This window comes from Phlebotomus papatasi, chromosome 2, assembly GCF_024763615.1.
Source record: "Phlebotomus papatasi isolate M1 chromosome 2, Ppap_2.1, whole genome shotgun sequence".
NCBI classification, from domain to species: Eukaryota; Metazoa; Arthropoda; class Insecta; order Diptera; family Psychodidae; genus Phlebotomus; species Phlebotomus papatasi.
This window is the reverse complement of record NC_077223.1, coordinates 95,832,251-95,851,853: the sequence shown is the minus strand read 5'-3', so window position 1 is coordinate 95,851,853 and position 19,603 is coordinate 95,832,251. Positions and strand designations below refer to the sequence as shown.

The following is a 19,603-nucleotide window of genomic DNA, read 5'->3' as shown; positions in this document are numbered from 1 at the left end:
AAAACCGGTATTAGGAATAATTCAGCTTCAACGGTATTTTCGTATATGGACGAAAAGTCCACCTAAGCAACCTAAGCACCTGGATCACAACATTGACAATATTATTAAACACAGTTGTTATCAAAGTGACCCCCGGTTTACCTCAAAAACGGTCCACGTTAATAGCAAGCGCATTTACCATTATCAAATCTCCAACTTCGCGTTATTTTGGGGACAACGGAGAAACATACAAGTCAGAGGTAGATTGGATTACCTATTGGAATGACATAGATATCACATTCGGAGAATCGTATCGACGTCTGTTGTCTCTCGAACACGCTACGCCGTTTCTTAAACGATTCAAAGGCTTCCACGTTGTCCAATTTTGGTCATCACCAAAAAAAAGGCTCTTCCTTATTTTAACAAAGTCTGACGGAAAGAATTCCATTCAAAGGTTGAGTTTGGCCTCCTCCGAAGATTTTTCAAAGCGGCGTACAAGAAGGAATTAGTAGATGGAGACGGCCGTGGCTAATCATTTGTGTAAATATTAAACAAAGTGGGAACCAAGACTCTGCTTACGGTAAGTCATCTACTTTTACCAGGTCTATAAGTTTGATTTGCGGATTTGGGAGTTAGATGTCGCTAGCAGGTAAGGGGTGGCAATAAAAATTTGAAATATATGTCAGTTTGTAGTGCCATTAAGTGTCAAACACGCTTAAGTAAGAAACTTTAAAAGTATTTACATTGTGTTATTTGGTTGCGTTGAAAATTTCGAAACTTATGCCCTACAAAGAGCATTCGCGGACTGTTCTGATTTTTAGTTTTTATTTTAAGAAAACTGCTGCCCAATCACATCATTTGCTTCAAGAAGCCTATGGTGACAATGCTCTATCACAAGATACCTGCGAAAGATGGTTTAAGCGGTTCAAAGAAGGAGATTTTGATGTCTGTGATAAGCAGCACGGATCACAACCAAAAAAGTACGAAGATTTGACGAAGACGTCGCAGTCGCAGGATTGCATGACGTTTGGTTTGAGGAGAAACCAATAGACAGTGATGGAAGATACTTTGAGTAAATTAGTTATCTGCATTCTACTGAATTTTTAATGTTTTTTCTAAACAAAAAATCCGCAAATCAAACTTATAGACCTGGTATGACGACGGAACTACTAACGTATTAAACAAAAATTCATACAAATATTACGATATTGTATCGATTTTAACAAAATCTGCTCAGAATCCGAGTAAAGCGATCAAAATTGCTAATGGTTTCGTTCGGAAGCAGTGACGATTTTATATTCAATTTTAACCGTCTTATGCTGAAGCTGTGCGCTTTTTATTTGTAATTTATCCTTTTCGTGTTGCAGCTGTGAGTGCTTTACATACAAGTGAAATCATTTTAAGCTTTAAGCTGATGCTGGGAATTAGGAATCGGAGGCAGTACATTCTTATCTTACAGCAAGAAAGGGATACCTGTAGTTGGACTAATAATCAAATTGTAGGACTTTTTTATACTTACCTCAAACTTCCTCTGCATTTCCTACTGTTTAGCTTCGTTTTGGCTTCCCTTATGGCAGATACATGGAAATACGAACAAATGTCGATTGATGTTCAATATCCTTTCAAGAGATAGCATAGAAGATCAAATTTGTTATAAATAATTATTTCGCGATAATTGGGTTTGAATGTCTTTTCCAAAGACCGTGTTCTTTGACGAGTCTTTGAATTGAAGCTAGTGGACTTCACTGGATTCCATTGATTCTAGAGGGGTAGACAATTTCATCCCTGATTCCTGTGATAGTAAATATAATATTCCACTTTTTGAAAACTCGTCAGCGGTAAGGCCTAGTTCCCGTAGTTCCTTATTAGGGGATGTAGTACCGCATGCCTAGCATACACCGAATCTGACTTAAGCTCTAACGGAAATTATCAGAAGATCTCAAATCTTAAAAAAGTCAAAATATATTCAACATCCTTTAATTATCTTGAGATTGAAACTTCAAGTTTTCTCTACACATTAAACTGTACGGATATTTATTCGTCTTGGCAGTATAAACTCATAAAATTTCGAATATGTTCTCTGTTTTGTCTCAATGTTGGTGAGTTGTGTGGCCGGAAAGAAGATTTGTGGAGAGATTCGTTGACTCTGGGACTCCGGGATAGGGGAACCTTGGTCAGCATTCAGTCATTGTGTGTTATATATTTACTGGGCGGCACGCGACTTGGCCTCCACGACGGCGGCAAAGTGTTCCTCTTTCGCCTTGGCGACTTCAGGGGTGTCGGCTGGGATGGGGGCGAAGGGTGCCACAGCAGCTGGGATGGCCCAGGGGCGAGCAATGTAGGTGCTTGGGAAGGCAGAGTAGGCGAAGGCGCTGTAGGGAGCAGCGTAGTTGTAGTAGGCAGGGGCTTGATAGGCATAGCCGAAGCGAGCTGGGATGGTTTCAGATGCCCTCAGGTACAGAGGGGCAACTGGAGCGGCCAGAGGGGCAGCCAGTGGGGCAATTGGGGCAATGGGGGTGGCAAGGCGGGTCACAGGGGCAATGGGTTCGGCCTCCTTGAGGATTTTGGTTTCCACAACGGGCAGTTCGGCGCTCTTGATCTTGGCTTCGTCAATGGCAGCCAGGTGTTGAGCACGTGCAGCCACAACTTCGGGGGTGTCCTTGACGGGTTCGGGGGCGACGTTTGTGTCAACAGGGGCAACTGGAAGGTTGGTAGCAGCGGCACGGAAACCGTTCAGAGGATCGGCTGTGTATTCAACGGACTGGAGCTGACCATTGGCATCGATGTAGCTGTAGGCACCGCGGGTGATTCCATCGAAGGTCTTGGTCTCAGTCTTGGCAGATGGGCCACCGCTGTAGCCATATGAGTATTGTCCCAATTCATCCTAAACAGAAAGATAAAATTCGTTGTAGTTTTCTCAGGATGATTACATTAAGCATTTGAGTATATAGTCAAGTGTGCTAATCCGGGCGCTTCGCTATGTGGATCATTATGACTAATCCACTTAAAATAATATTTTTATTTTTATTTCCGTAATATAGTCACTACAGTAACATAATATAACTATTTAAGTTTGAGAAAAAGCAAAAATAATATTTTTGTCCATTAAATAAGTGAGTGTAATCGACTCATTTCAATCTTGTGCCAGCTGGGTTCTTCTAAAAATTTTCTAACAGTGATATTTTCGCTAATGACAGTTGGTTGATTAAAAACATTTATTGTTTTTTTCCTTGTGAAAAAAGCATTTAAAATCCAAAGGTTTAATTAAAAGTGAATTCGCGAAAAGGCGACCCAGTTAGTGCATGGTGACTTATTTCAATATTATCATTATTTTATAAATTTTCTTTAATATTTTTGATATTTTTTATATTATGTTTCTGAATGAAACAATGAATAATTCTATGGATTTAGAAGAAGTAAAAAAGAATTTATTAGTCCAGAAATAAGCGTTTAAGTAGCACTCTACGGAAAACGATCCAGTTACCCCATCTTACTATAAGTGGGTTTCGAGGAAAATCTTTGAAAAAGTAAGTAAGAAGTTTTAATCTTAAAAACTTAATATCGAAATATTAGCCGTACTCACTATGGCGTTGTTATCTCGTAATCTCCGTAATCTGTTATCTTGTTATAATTTTTCATTTATAAAATACATTACGAGAACATAACGAGATAACGATATTACAAGATAACAGCGCCATAGTGAGTACGGCTATTATTTATGTTATGATACGTAACCAAAAATTTGTTTGAGTAACTTTAAAACTAGGCCTTACAATATCACAGATTTCTAGTAATTTCAAAATGCTTAAAACCAAATCCAAGGACTAATAGCTTTATGTTACGTTTTGTTCATTTATTCAGCCAATAAGCTGTATTACGTTATATCTAACCTTAAATATTCAAAACCTTTCCTAAGTGATCTAAAAGTTATTGGAATTCTAAATGAATAAAATTGTTATTTTTTCCTTAAATCCCTTTGCTCAGGTCTTAAGCCTTAGGCCTATTTTGACCGATATCCTGTCCAATAAAAAACCTAAAAAGGATCAAACTGTCAATAACTTAAAAAATAAATAATCAATAAATAACGGAAACGGACTACAACACACTTAAAATCCACTACTACGAGTGAAACTAGCCAGACTACCACAAATTTTATACACTTATCTTATTTCTCTTTACAAATTTTGCAATTAATTTTAAAGGTCCAGTTCGAATAAAACTGTATCCTTGAATATTTATTTTTATATACGAAAACTTGGAAAATTAATCTTGTTTGTAAAATTGACCTTAAAAACGATACAATGGTTTAGAAAATAGAGGTTTTTAATATGTTTTTTAGGTTATTATTGACAATTTGGAAGACTTGATCGTTTGGGTTAATTTCTTGTATAAAACCTGCGCAATTTGAGAAGACATAACCCCAAAAAAATGTTGAGGTTATGAATTCATAAATTAATGATCGAATGCATGAAACTTAATCCAGAAAAGGAAACAAGATGGAAATAATCTATTTCATTTGTAATACAGAATACAGTAGATTCTCTCTCAAATGGGCATTTGGGGCGAAATGTCATCCGGTTTATCGATAGATTAGGGCGTCAAAGCCTTTGTAAATTCCACAAAAAGCGCTCAATTATAAAGAATCACGATAAAATAGGAAGAACTACAGCGAACTTGAGCAAATTAGATTCATAATTAAATGTGAAAATATTGTCAACAAAATTTGTCGCCCGGTTTAAAAAGAGCCGATTGAGTAAGAGTCTACTGTAACTCATTTTGCAATTGAACTTTTCCAAAGTACAACAATCCGTTTTATTAAAAACGTTCTTTAAATTGTATTTTAATTGAAACTGACCAACAAAATTAGACCGATTTCTGAGAAGAACCGTGAAAAGACGTTCAGTGAAGAAGGTCCATTTTGGGACCGAAAGCTCTGGGCAAGACACAAAAAAGTGTGTTCCTCTTATGACAATATGTAACTTTTTTCACTTGCGAACACGGGAGATATCCTTTATCAATATAGGGACTGACTTTATTAACTAATATTATTTATTTAAATTGGAATTAAAAATAGTTTCATATATTGGACATAATTTTTGCATTTGCAAATTTTGTTTAAAATTTAAGGTTATGTATAATAAAATTTTTAAAAACAAGTTTTTCTCGTGACAATAAATTCTGTAAATTTAATGTAAAATGCAATTCTCTCCTAAAATTTTAAGATCTACAATATATTTTCTGAAGAAAAGAAAAATACTCTAGAAAAAATTAATTGAGATCTGTTACGTGTATGAGGTTACATGTATGAACTTGATACATTTGAAATTTAAAAACCTTTTAAGCAGTTTCTTGTGGTGATTGAATTACTAATTAAAAAATTAAAAAATAAATTCCAGCTATACAAAACATTTAATATTTTTTAGGTTAAGTTCAACATAACCTTAACCCTTTAACGACGAGACACTTTTTACGGACTGAAAATCAACAATAAAAATTAAACTGGGAAGCATAATCAATGATAAGTTTTACATCTAACCTTGGAAAGTGCAACAGAATCTGATTTGGTGTATTTTGTGCCTCTATGAACGATAGGGACAAAAATAGCCCAGAAATTTAAGTATTTTTTCTGACAATACCAATGAATAATATTTTTCGCTTTAATGAAAAATATTACGTATGAGTATTGTAGTTTTTATTGCCAAAAGGGGTTTGCTTAAAAAAAATTCGAAGTATGAAAAATAAATAAAATCAGTTATGAATTTGGGAATTTAAAAATTCGCCATTTTTGAGCTTAAATATTTACTATATAGCAAATAGCTAGAGACTTGCAAAAAATATTCTAGATTCCTTTAACCTTCTACTTTACAATTATGTATAGACATAAGAAAAACATAACTTTAGGTAGTCAGGAAAAATCATTTTCTTTATGGGACACCGGTGTTCCAATCGTCCTTAAAGGGTTAAGCTTATCTAATTAACCAATTAATCAAACAAGAAACAATTTTATAAAACCAACGACTTAATTTTAAATTTTTTAATCTCTCGAATTGCGTCATTTCTAAAAGATTAAGTGTTTTTAGCATTGTTTATGTGAAATCAATCAATTGGGTTAGAATTGACGACCTTTAAAGGAATTCAATTGAATCTAAAGGCCAAATTCTCAACTTCTTGTGGGATTTTCACATTCATCATCATCATGAGTGGTACTCGTTCTTATTTGGTCATGCTAAAAATAATACTACGGACTGGTAAGTATTTAGAAGTGGGTGAATTCTAATTTTGTATCAATCGTTTCATTGAGTAATAAAATAATTCCGCAATATAAATCCCCTTCGAAAAGAGTATTTCCGTACTTTCCAATTCACTCAACACGGAATTTCCTTATTTCTGTTAATAATATATCACAAGATGAAATTAGATTTAGATTTTGCTGCTTTCAAAACACTTTTTGCAAAGAATAGAATAAAATTTGAGTGAAAGCACCAGGCGCCTCCATTTCGGCCGTTACACTTCAAAATCACCAAATAGGATTGCAAAATTTCACTTGATTTTTCCTGCCCAGGGAATTGGGCTCAAGAAATGGGTGAGGGGGTGTACCTGTGAGTGGTATTGACTGACGAGGGGGGCGGCAGCGTACAATGCGGGGGCGGCAAGGATGGCAGCGCCTGATGGGGCAGCAGCAGCGAAAGCCACGAGGGCGGACAACACAACGAACACTTTCATTTTTTTAAATTTCTTTCACGTGTGAGAACAAAGAGAGACACTTGGAGCGCTTGCTGGACACCGGACCAGAACTCGCAACAGTGAGAACTAAGAGATGACTGTGCCAACCATCAGCAACCGGGCGTCTTTTATAGATGCCACCGCCACTGCTGAGGCCTCTCTTGTCTCCAATCCAGATGCACAACTTTTGGCGACAACTTCTTCTACGCGCGATTACGTGCTCTCGAGCGTATGGTAATCTCCTCGTGATCCGCGAGAAGGATGGCGATGTCGTTAAAAATGTAGAACGAGAAATCAGCCAGGTGACCTCGCCCTTTGAGACACCATACTGCCAAGCACCGCTCACAATGGCGCGCTTCCCGCTTCCAATTGACACGGCACCCAATAGTGTTTGGACACGCCGAAGAGAATTGATCGGCAAACAATGCTTGTGGATGGCAGTGATCTCTGCACGCGGACCGCAAGACGCCATCCCTCAAGGTCACACAGCATCCCAAAGACACTCTCTTACCAACAATTGTTCCATCCGTAGAGTAATTTTTGGTATCGAACGACAATAAATTGGATCGCGCACTCACCTCCCGCCTAAATCCATCGCGCCCCGCGGATTATTCCTCATAAACTTCCTCGCCCAGAGTTGATTGTCGAGTAGTTAAATCACGAAAGATTGCATTATGAATTTAAAAAATATATATTTTCTTTTTATTTTAGGGGAAGTCTTACAGGTTTCGCACACTTTCTGGCTTCGAACATTTCATATTTTTCCCATATTCCTTTTATCCTTTAAGGACGATTGGAACACCGGTGTCCCATAAAGAAAATAATTTTTCCTGAATACCTAAAGATATTTTTTCTTATGTCTGTACATAATTGTAAAGTGTAAGGTAGAAGGAATAAGGGAAGAAGGGTAAATGCCCTAATTCAAAACCATTTCCACACGGTAAAAACTTTCGGCCACTGACCGAAATATTGGAACAAATTCACTTTAGAACAATTTTTTTTGGAACAAAATTGTATCTGAAGAAGACATTTTAATCCAAAATTTATACAAATTTGTCCAAAATAGATACTAATTTGTCCCAAAAATTTGGATGTCCGTAGACGAGCTAATTTTTGGAACAAATATCTGCCAAAATTTTTTACAGTGCAGACGATTTAACTTGACAGAAGATTCAACACTTTAAGTTCAATTTTTTTTCTGAGGAAAATTACATAAATATGCTCCTTGACTCTTCTAAAATGTTACTTTTTAGTGAAAATTCCTTAGATATAATTTGAAAACTTCTTAAATACAAGAAAACACACAAGTGTAAAATGCTTCTAGTGGAAACAAATTAATCCAAATGGAGACAAGGGAAAGTTTCTAATTGGAGACAAAGAGTGTAAGTGAAACCACGACGAAAGACTTCCAAAACCTTGTTGAGTTGCTCTTGAGTGCAGGATTTGTACTTATTCCTGGTCTTTTCTCCTTTCCCATCTAAAACAATAAGAAAATCTCACCAAAATATCATATTTCCGGGGTTTCCTACACACAGACAAATTTTGACTCTAAATTTAAGAAAATATAAGATCATGGGAACTTAAATTGGACGTGAATCCCCGAGGCGTTTAAGTTTAGAAGCTCTGAGCGAAAAAATGAGCTAGAATCCCTAGCTTTTTCAAATTAAGAGATCGGGAACTTAAGTTCAGCATTAGCTGAAAAATGAAAAATGTCTACAGATTTGCAACTAAAACTAAATGATCAAAGGATTTAGAATTAGGGCATTGGCATTCATTGGATGGGATTTGAAATTAAATTCCTGGGTGTTTCTCTTTAAAAATTTTCCATTTTTCTGTGTGTATTGAAGCATTTACAGACAAAGTTAGTCACCCTAAGATGAAAACACTTTTTTGGTTTTTTGGTTGGCGCAAATTTAAAAGAAAGAGAAGAGAAACCAGAATTCAGTTAGAGACAAAGACAAAGACCAACCGCCTCTTAAAAAGTTAGTTTTTCACGAAAAAAAAAACACCAAGAAAGTTAAAAATAGTAAGAAAAGTTCTCGAAAAAAAGCCGCACCACATTGACGTCCTGCTGGTGATGATCTGGAACCCCATGAACCACACGATCCCTGAGAAAGACTCTGAAATCACAATTTAGTTGAGTGAGTTTTTAAAAATTGTCCAAAAAACGACCTTTAGACAATGTCAAAAAGAAATTCGTTGCAAATAAATAATTTAATGCCCTTCCAGCCACTGAAGAAGATCCACATCAGGATCGAAAGCTTTGGAAAAACCAAAAAAGTATTTTCATCTTAGGGTGACTAACTTTTCACTGGCAATCACCGGAGACACCTCTCTAAAATCATTTGCGCCAGTTCATCATTGAGAAAACATTTGCAGACACTTCAGAAAAACCCTTTTTGTTCACGAAATAAGGTAATTATTTCATTTGAAAACTTCACGTACCGTTAACAATAAAGATTAGCACTTAATTTAACTAAAAGTAGCTAGAAATATGACATAAATATTAAACAAAACAAATATACAACAGTCACCTCATTCTGTTTTTCATTGGAAAATTCGATGAAAAATTCATGGTGAAAAGGTATACTTTTAATTTTTCTGAGAAACTAACAAATTAAAATTTGTGAATATGAATGGATTTTCGCTTTATTTGGGGCAAAATTAACTAAATAATGAAACTGTGGTATAGAAAATATATAAATATAATAATTTAGTACTGTATTTATCATGAAAACAATGACGTTTTCATTTGGAATAGAGAAAAATTTCCATTTGGAGCAGGTTTTGAATTAGCTTAATTTACCCTAGTAAATATTTGAGGTCAAAAATGGCGAATTTTTAAATTCTCAAATTCATAATTGATTTTATATATTTTTTATACTTCCAATTTTTTTTAAGCAAAACCCTTTTGGCAATAAAAACTACAATACTCATACGTAATATTTTTCATTAAAGCGAAAAATATTATTCATTGGTATTGTCAGAAAAATTACTTAAATTTTTGGGCTATTTTTGTCTCCCTATCGTTCATAGAAGCACAAAATACACCAAATCAGATTCTGTTGGACTTTCCAAGGTATGTAAGACTTATCATTGATTATGTTTCTCAGTTTAATTTTTATTGTTGATTTTCAGTCCGTAAAAAGTGTCTCGTCATTAAAGGGTTAATTAATCTGACCTATTTTTTTTAGGAAATGTCTGACTTAAAATATATTTCCATAGGTCAGATTCAATAAAGGAATATGGGAAAAATATGAAGTGTTTGAAACCAGTCCGAAGGCTGAAAGACATCCCTATATATCAGGGATCATATATCAGATATCCCTATATCAGGGAATACTTCCTAAAATTTTATGAAGTATTAATAGTCCTATTCCTTTCATCAAAAAAAATAATAAGAAAAAATTCTTTGATTTTGACCAGATTTGTTACTATAAAAACAAAACAAACGTGTAAGGTTTTATTTAGAATGCTTGAATTATCATCAATGACAATTTCTTATCTAAAACATATCCAAGACAGCCAAAAAGAAGACCATGAATTAGAAGAAAAAGAAAAACAAGAAGAAAAATCTAGATCATCACGATAGTTAACTCTTTCGCGTCATTAGGGTCATATATGACCCGGGGGAAAAACAATTTCTTTTTACTATTTACATTAATTGAAATCTATCTATTAGTGCACGACATCATAATAGAAGGATGTAAGATTCTTGGCTCATTTTCTCAAGACTCCAGATATTCAGGGAAAGAAAATAGTTGAGATCAAAAATCACTAATCTCGAACTTTGTGAAATGACTTTTCTTTTTCAAAATTTTTTATATTAATTTATTTTTTTCAGCAAAAAGTTCTTTAGAAACACAAAATAGAATATCCAAAGATTTTATATTGCATATTTTGATATAATAAACTACTCTCAATTTTCCAGAAAAGCGTGTAGAATTTTCCGGGTCATATATGACCCTATTGTCCCCAAGGGTAACAGTGTTTTCGTCCCAAACCTATAGCGAAATGTAGTTGGGACATTGTTTTTCTTTGTGAAATGCAAGTGGGACATCTTGCTCCTGGACATTTCATCTTATATCTGATGAATTATAACATATTTTGCAATATTTTAGAGTATTCTGCAAGCGTCTCATATTGTGCAATTGTATTGTGTGTGAATAAATATGTGGATAAGTTTATTTTTGCCAAATACCACTCAAAATATTGTGACAGTGACTGTTCAAGGGATTACCAGGAAGATTCCTTGAACACAAAGAGGACAGTGTTCATCAAGACAATCCAGTTTGCCATGGTTTTGGCCAAATTAATAACTTCAAGCAAAAAAACTCTTAAAAAGCCCGTGATATAGATTTTGAAAATGGCATGTACACTTCCCTTGAGGACAATAGGGTCATATATAACCCGGGGTTTTCCGAGTTTTCACGCAATGGAAAATTTTTTTCTCTCAGAACTATTATATTTGATCATAAAGCATTAGGAAAAACTCAATTTTACATGAATCCATCTGCTGAATAAAAATGTGACGCGAAACAGTTAAATTAGAAGTAACGAACCTTTAATTTTAATACTAAGGGTTAGTATTGTTAACATTTTATTTTCATTCGTTTTTATTTAGATCCCAAAAAAAATCGTCTTTAATTTCAAATTGCAAATCTTGTAATGCTTGTAATATTAAAACAATTTTAAATGTTGATCAACTCTGTTCCGGTGCGGTGTGACTTGAGTTTGGCTCCAGCATTCGCGCCAAGATAGTGACAAAGTTGGATGGATTCTTGGCGTGGTTGCCACAGCTTCAAAATCATCTATTAGGCGACCTTGGGCCAGGTCTACCATCGCCCACATCTCTAAGTGTCTCTTTGAATTGCAAAGTTGCCAGTCTCCTTCATCATTTCCCCGGCTGTTACATTGGACGCCCAATTACCGCAATTGACGCACCACACGCGCCAGAATGTCATCTCTGCTGCCTCTGCTGCAATTTCACGGCCAAGTACTGAACATTGAGGGGGGAGTAGAGCAAAGAAAAATGACGCCCGGAGTGGTCCAGCATCGAAAATTCATTAAACCCATTAAACTTTTCAAGAAGTCAAGCTGAGATTGATTAAACTCTGTAATTACGATCACTCAAATGTGGCAAAATCTTTCAACTGGGCGGACTTTTGTTGAAATTGATTGGAAGAAAAGAGTAAGAACGTGTAGGTTAGCATTTTGCTGGGATTATCTTAAGATACTGGTTTGTAGAAGACTAAATACCGTAGTAAACTACAATAGTAATTGACTTCAATAAGCATTACATAATCGCGATTTAATTAGAATATTTTGCCTATTGTCTATAAATACTTTTATTATTAAGCTTTTTTTTGTGTTCCCCCATCAGCCCTAATTATGACCAGAAACCGAAAAAGGGTTCAAATATCTCTAATTAAATAAATATAAAGCGAAAATTAAATAGATACTAAACATATTATAAGATAAGGTATCTTTCAGATTAAACGTTATTAACTTCATCAGACAATGAAAATGTACTAATAGTACTGGATATGGAATGTTCTTAATTTAAAAAAACAGTCTAAAGAGAGGGTTTGAGCCCCTATCAAACATATGTCTTAACTTCAATTATTTACATTAATTTAATTTAAGTCATCACAAAGTCTAATTGTTTATGTAGTCTAAGAAAACTACTTGTCACTCAGAATTCAAATCAGAAAAGAGAATAAATAAAAATCCTTCACGGCAATGTTTCGGATATTAATTGCGCAGAAATAAAATATGCAAAAAGATATTTTATTAAGGGCTCTTCAAAAATTCTTACCATTACTGTATTATCACACTTGCACATTAAAATTTTAATATGATTCACATTAATTGTCGCTGGTGAGAGTCCAAATGTGTAATTTGTGTGTTTGAATCATTTTGTATTCAAAATTTGATCTATTTGTTGATAAAAAGGTAGACTTGGCCCGCAAAATTTGATATAAATTGATTTATAGCATTAATGCGAAAAATTAATGCGATTTTCTCTTTAATTTTTTAATGTGAAAAATATTTAGGCTTTAGGAAAATTTAAACTTATTTTTGCAGGCCAAGTCCATACTTTTTTATCAATAAATAGAAAAATCCCAAATATTAAGTGATCCAAAGACACAAATAATATATTTGGACGCTCACAAGCGACAATTAATATGAATCACATTAAAATTTTAATGTGCAAGTGTGATAACGCCGTTAGACTGTCTTCAAACCAAACCAAACCAAAGATTATGAGTGCAAAGGTTCTCAATCTTTAATATAACACTGTGCAACACGTTGTGGGTGTCTGAATCGAAAATGCTCAATCTTGTTAGATTAGAGGATCAATCAAGGATTTCAAATCTGTAATCCGTTTGTCATGCCTTGAATTCTAAAAGTTTTATAAAATTCAAATATTTATAACTCCGGTCCTAATTATCTAGTTCTAGCTATCTTTAGCCTAGAATACACATAATTTTATCCTCTACAACTCTTTTGAACATACCAAGGACCTACGACGACAGTAAAGTTAATCGAAGAAATTACGATTATGTTCTATTATTTAGCCTTAAATTGAATTTTTAATCTTAATTTGTCCAGAGCTTGGCAATATTTAGGTCAAGAATCTGTGGGTCATCTCCTATGATACCCTTATACGGGCTTTAGACCTAAGGCTTAGCCATATGGCTTAACTGGTCTAATTTCTTATCAATTACGATTATTTGGAAAAATTAAGTTAGGACTGCATTATTAAAGATAAGTGAGCTATTAGGTTCTCAAAAAGCAGTGAAATTACTTGTAATTCAGGATTTTGAGACCTTCGGGAACTGGGCTAAACCTCTAGTCCTAGTCTGAAGACCGCTTTAGTTATACCGATCATGAAGCTGAGATTTGCAAGGTTTCCATACCTTGCGCACTCTTCTTAAACGCCTTCAAGCATTCACGCCACAGGATACCAGAATCCATTTATTAGGGTTCTGATCGTTCTGATCATCTCTTTCTTCACTGATGAGGCTGAATTATTTTTCTGTGCCAGTGCTGAGACGAAGGATCGCCTAATCCGGACGATTAATTCCTGTATGTTCCGTATTTAGGTAAAAGGCGTAGACGCGATTTTTTAGTAAGAGGGGGTTGAATTCAACATTATTTGAGGACTTGAGGACTTTTCTAACTTAAAGATCCTAGAATTTTCTTGAAGTAATCGCAAAACATTCAAGTTTAATCTAATCTTTATGATTTCGAGCTTCTTGAAAAAACATTAAAATACTTTTCTGGATATTTCTTTAGAAAAGAAATCATTTAATAAATTCTGTTATTAGACCAAAAAGACTCTTTGAACTTTATTAAATAACATTGTCATAAATCCTATTTTATTCATTCTGATAAATTAAGTGATTTGGATAGCTCATTAATTGTTTTCGTCAGTTTTTCAAAACATTAACTTTATACTGTTTTTTTTTTAAAGGAAAATGGATATTAGTTTAATTTTCCTTTAAAATTTTGAATGGTTTCTACAAGATTTTTTCTTCTTTAAAATTCACTATCAATCCATTTCTACATCTCCTGATCACTAAATTTTTTGTAGTTTCACAATATTCACAACAAATTCTTTAGAAACATTTTCTAATGTTTTTTTTGGTAAGGAAATTAATTTAAAATACGAATGAAAAATTGTGAAAAATATTCTGTTCTAATGTTTGAAAATCTAATTTTAAACCAATCCTAATAAACTTGACATATTTTGTAGGCTAAAAGCTTGCTAGACAAGAAAAACAACCAGGAAGAATTTTCCTTGAAGAAAATCCCAGGAAATTTAATAAAACTACTTTTTTTTTAATCTCATAAGTTTTTTTCTGTACAGTAGACTCTCTCTCAATCGGGCATATGAAACAAAATGTCATCCAAATTATCGAGAGATTCCATTGAAGTCCCGTTGACAATAAAGATAATAATAATAATGATAAGTTATTCAGTACAGTAGACTCTCTCTCAAATGGGCATTTGGGGCGAAATGTCATCCGGTTTATCGATAGATTTGGGCGTTAAAACCTTTGTAAATTCCACAAAAAGCGCTCAATTATAAAGAATCACGATAAATTAGGAAGAACTACAGCGAATTTGAACAAATTTGCTTTAAAATCAAACGTGAAAATTGTCAACATCATTTTGTGCCCGATTGAAAAATAGCCGATTTACCGAGAGTCTACTGTTCCGATATTGATTATTTTAGTCGATGTAAAAACTTTGGTTGATTCCCTAAAGACAAAATTTTGTGTTCTTTTTTAAGAAAAATTGATTAAACGCTACCCCAAAGTATTTTAAAAAATCTTTTAGAAGTTCTTTTTCCATAAATCGATCTTGGAATCCTGAACATCCCCGTTATTTTCTCCCCACTCCTCCCCTTCCCATCCAAAGCCATGTTGTTTTGGGGACTGCTCGAAAACACGTCGTATACATTTTTTTCTTCATTTTTTGATATGTGGTAGAGATTACCCAGGCAGACATTTCGTCCTTATACGAAAAACCCGTTGAATCATTTCTATACGTATCTTTCAAGGTCAAAGGTTTAAAAGGCTATAGAGAGCGGATTTTTCAAGCAAGTGTTATTATGTTTGGACTCGTTGGAAAGGTCTTAGAATTACTCACAAGTCCTAAACTGATTCCAATTGGTTACGAACCGGTTCATAACCGATAACAAATTTTGATCCAAAATTTAATTATATAACTCCTAAGTACGTTGAGCAATCAGTTCAAACAGATTGTGAACCGGTTATGACCTTATACAGTTCTGTCTCTTTATATGCACACTCTCTATATGCACAGCTTTTGTGTCGGTTGCATTCAAAATCAATTTGTTTATATTTTGACAAAGTAATAAAGAAAATTATTTTCTTGGTAACTAATTTTTCTCGTTTTTAATTATCTTAATTTTATTTTTTCTGTCTCATATTATAGTTTAAATAACACGGGGAATTCTAGAACATTAAAAAAATAATAATGTTTTAAAAGAAAGAAAAAAACCGTTGGGAATTTCAAAAAAAGTTGTGCATATTCAGAGAGAGAACTGTCAAAAAAGTACCCAAACTGTGCATATAGCGAGACAGCACTGTATGTAATTTTCAGCGGAGAATCCTCTATTTTTTTTAACTCATAAAACAATTTTGTGAGATATTTTAAGCGATTTATGAGTCGATTTAAATCGATCGAAAAACCGGTAAACGGTAAATGATGCTAAAGGATTTTTGAGGTATAGCAAGCATTTCGCAACGCCTGGGACGCTTTGTCACCCTTTTTTTTAAGCTTTTAAGAACGACAGGGACACCGGTGTCCCAAAAAAAATCCTATGGCCCTCTTTAGTTGTGCCTTGGTCTAAGAAGGCAGAAAAAGTGATTTTGTCTGACCCCCAATTTTTGATCCTTTCGTCCTTAAAGAGTTAAACACAAACCGAGCGTTATAATAATGTAATTTACCTTGACAATCGGTTTGTGGAACTTATGGAGAGATCCAGTTATTTTTAAAAATAACAGAAAACTCATTTTAAAAGTGCCCCAATTCAGAAAGATGCCCCATTTCCCCTTAGCCTTTTATGTTTTAATTTTTGTTAGACCTTTCTCTCTCTTCTTGAACGTTCTATTAGGATGAGTTAGAATTATGAAATATTCTTCCAGTTGCTTCTCATCCATTAACTTTTTCGCGTCACACTTTTACACGAAAACACTTTCATAAACTTTTCCCTTGCTGACAATAGGGTCATATATGACCCGGAAAATTCTACGCGCTTTTCTGGAAAATTGAGAGTAGTTTATTATATCAAAATATGCAATATACAATCTTTGGATATTCTATTTTGTGTTTCTAAAGAACTTTTTGCTGAAAAAAATAAATGAACATAAAAAATGTTGAAAAAGAAAAGTCATTTCACAAAGTTCGAAACTAGTGATTTTTGATCTCAAATATTTTCTTTTCCTGAATATCTGGAGTTTTGAGAAAATTAGCCAAGAATCTTACATCCTTCTTTTATGATGTCGTGCACAAACAGATAGATTTCAATTAATGCAAATAGTCAAAAAAAAAATTTTCCCCGGGTCATATATGACCCTAATGACGCGAAAGAGTTAACTCTTTCGCGTCACACTTTTACACGAAAACATTTTCATAAACTTTTCCCTTGCCGACAATAGGGTCATATATGACCCGGAAAATTCTACGCGTTTTTCTGGAAAATTGAGAGTAGTTTATTATATCAAAATATGCAATATACAATCTTTGGATATTCTATTTTGTGTTTCTAAAGAACTTTTTGCTGAAAAAAATAAATGAAAATATAAACATTCTTATCTTGTCCTTAAAATTGTCCGATAATGTTGGCTCTAGCCTGATTTTTGAACAATTTCTGGATATCTTCTTAGGGAACAATGTGAACATAAACCAATTTTTCGCCGGGCTTCCTTTCCTTAGTTGAAAGCTTCGGCAATTATCTCAATTAGTAAAAGCAGATTCTCTATGAATCCTTAAGCCTGAGAGAAATCCGAAAAAGTTAAAATAACATTGCGGAAATGTTAATTTTACCCTGAAGTATTGATCCGAAATCGGTGTAAATATTATGCTTTTTAGGTATATTAGGGGTTAAAGTAACCCTATTTCATGTTAATTTTACCCTTAAAAAGTTGTAAAATCAACATTAAAAAATGTTGATATATTTTTACACCTAGAAAGTGTTAAAGTTACGAGGAAAAAAAGTTAATCGCACCCTCTTTTTTTCTCAGTGAAGGATGATCCTGAAGAATGTTTAACCGATAAAATTTTCAATAAGGCATCAGCATGAACTATCATGTACTGAGAATTTTGGATCAGGGATTAGAGGTCCTTGGCATAAATTTCCTTTACCTTTATCTTTTAGATTTACAAAAATTAGGAAAAAAAAGCTCCAGAGCAGAAAGTTGCACTGGAAATGATTTCCTGTAGAACAAACCTGAAATCTTATGCGTTTCTCAGTACTTACGCAAATGCTTTTAAGCTCTGCCTTCCCCTTGTCTCCAAGCAATTCCAAAGTGGGTGCATTATACGTTATTTATTCTCCTTATGACCACTTTAATTGATAAGCTTAATGAGGTTGAGAAAAAAGAATTCTGCATTGTAAATTATGTTTTGCAAGATACTGATTTACGATGAAAATGCATGAATAGAATTTTAAAAAGTCACTCTCACAAACAGCAGAGAACCTCCTTGAATCCCAAAGAATGCCTCTCCCCACGTTCAATACCTTTCCAGTTTTTGACGCTGATCTTTCTTGGCTTTTCCTGCCATTTGCTTACGCTGCTGACTTTTTAACCAAATGAAAAATCTAGTTTAAATTCTTCATGTTCTTTCAATGTATTAAATTATAATGTTTATTTCTTTCTCTATCTCATTTTTTTGTATTACCTGTTTTTTTTTTCAAACATTTTTTTTTCTTGCTTTCGCAAATTCTTGCATTTTATTTATAAATTTAAAGGTGATTTTTTTTATTGGAAGAAATATTTTTGATTTATCTAACAGTTTCTTTTTGTTCATTATTTCTTCTACATTTTGAGATAGAGAGAGGAAGAAAAGAAATATAACATCATTTTTATATCTCTTTCAAATAATTTTCTTTTATGCAAAAAAAGAAGAAATATTTTCTCACTCTTTGTCTTCTTACGAACACAAAAAAAAACTGTCAACTTTTTATCTCTTTTCTTCTTCCTTCAAGCACTTTTTTATACTGATTTCTATATTTTTTCGAAAAAAATATTCTTTTTTTCATTTTTTTTTAAAAAAAAGTAACGACAAAAAGTTCTGTGGCGTATACAATAAATATGAAGGGAGAAGAATTTATTAAGAAGCACGCTCTACGAGATTCGTGAACACATTGAAACACGCGAGAAATCTCTTCCTCATTGTTTCATCTTCTTTTGCACTGCTTCTTTTTCACTGTCACCAGTATTATTTATCAAATTGTGGTTTTATCTTAAATTAATTAAAGAGAAAAAAGGAATTATAGGATAAAAACAAAGTGTTAAGAATGTAAGAGAAGTAAATTACAAAGAAACAGCTAAATTCTCGTGTAAATTATTCGTTTTTTTTCTCACTTAATCTCGTGATTTTTTTTTTGTAAATTATTTTTGTAAAATCTACTTTCAATATCTCTCCATATCTTAACTGGTTTCTGATGCAATTTACTTCCACATTTTGTTCTCCTATCTGTCTCTGTCTTTTGGATATCTTTCACACTTCTGAAGTTTTTTTTTTAATAGTTTTTTTTTACAATAAACTTCTCAATTTATATCAATTTTATTTCACGCGATTCACTGGCAGATAGAGCCTCAAATTGTTTTTCCTATGTATATTTTTTTCTCTTTTTCCTGTTGATCTCTTTTTTTCTTTGTCTCTATATTAGCCACAATTATAATTATTTATTTAAATATTATTTTTTCTTCTCAATTTTTCTTCTTTTTGCATTTTTTTTACTTATGATTCAATTTAGTATTTTAGAGTTAACAGTTGATTACACTCGTTTTTATTTTAGTAGTGTTTTTTCTCACCTTCTCAAGACTAAATTCTATTGACAACTTCTTAGAAATTAGCTTTTTTTAGGTTTATCCTCTTTGCAAGGATTTTTTCTCACTAACTTCGCGGTCAGAAGTGGCTTTTCGGAATTACCTCGTTGTTCGAAAATCCAACGGAGGACATCGAATAGTAGTTCGTGTATTCGCCGCTTACGCGCTGATTCAGAGATAGGAAAATGCAAAAGGGTTACTTGGGTTACTCATTCACATTGGCTCCGTTTCAAAGAGACAAAGCCACTCCAAAGTCAAGCCAAACCTTTTCGAAAATTGACCGGAAGTCTAAAGTGCATCCTGTTCAC

At 33.6% G+C, this 19,603-nt stretch overlaps 1 protein-coding gene across 1 annotated transcript; it reads right to left on the bottom strand.

The window, feature by feature from the left end:
* Nucleotides 1-1,983: 1,983 nt before the first annotated feature.
* On the bottom strand, nt 1,984-6,811 carry LOC129802564 (cuticle protein 19.8-like). The gene is made up of 2 exons (XM_055848492.1): nt 6,577-6,811; nt 1,984-2,863 (listed from the first exon to the last, which is right to left on the bottom strand). Exons 1-2 carry the CDS (start codon nt 6,700-6,702, stop codon nt 2,183-2,185), a joined length of 807 nt encoding a protein of 268 aa, XP_055704467.1. The 5' UTR covers nt 6,703-6,811; the 3' UTR covers nt 1,984-2,182.
* Between the last annotated feature and the right edge of the window lie 12,792 nt (nt 6,812-19,603).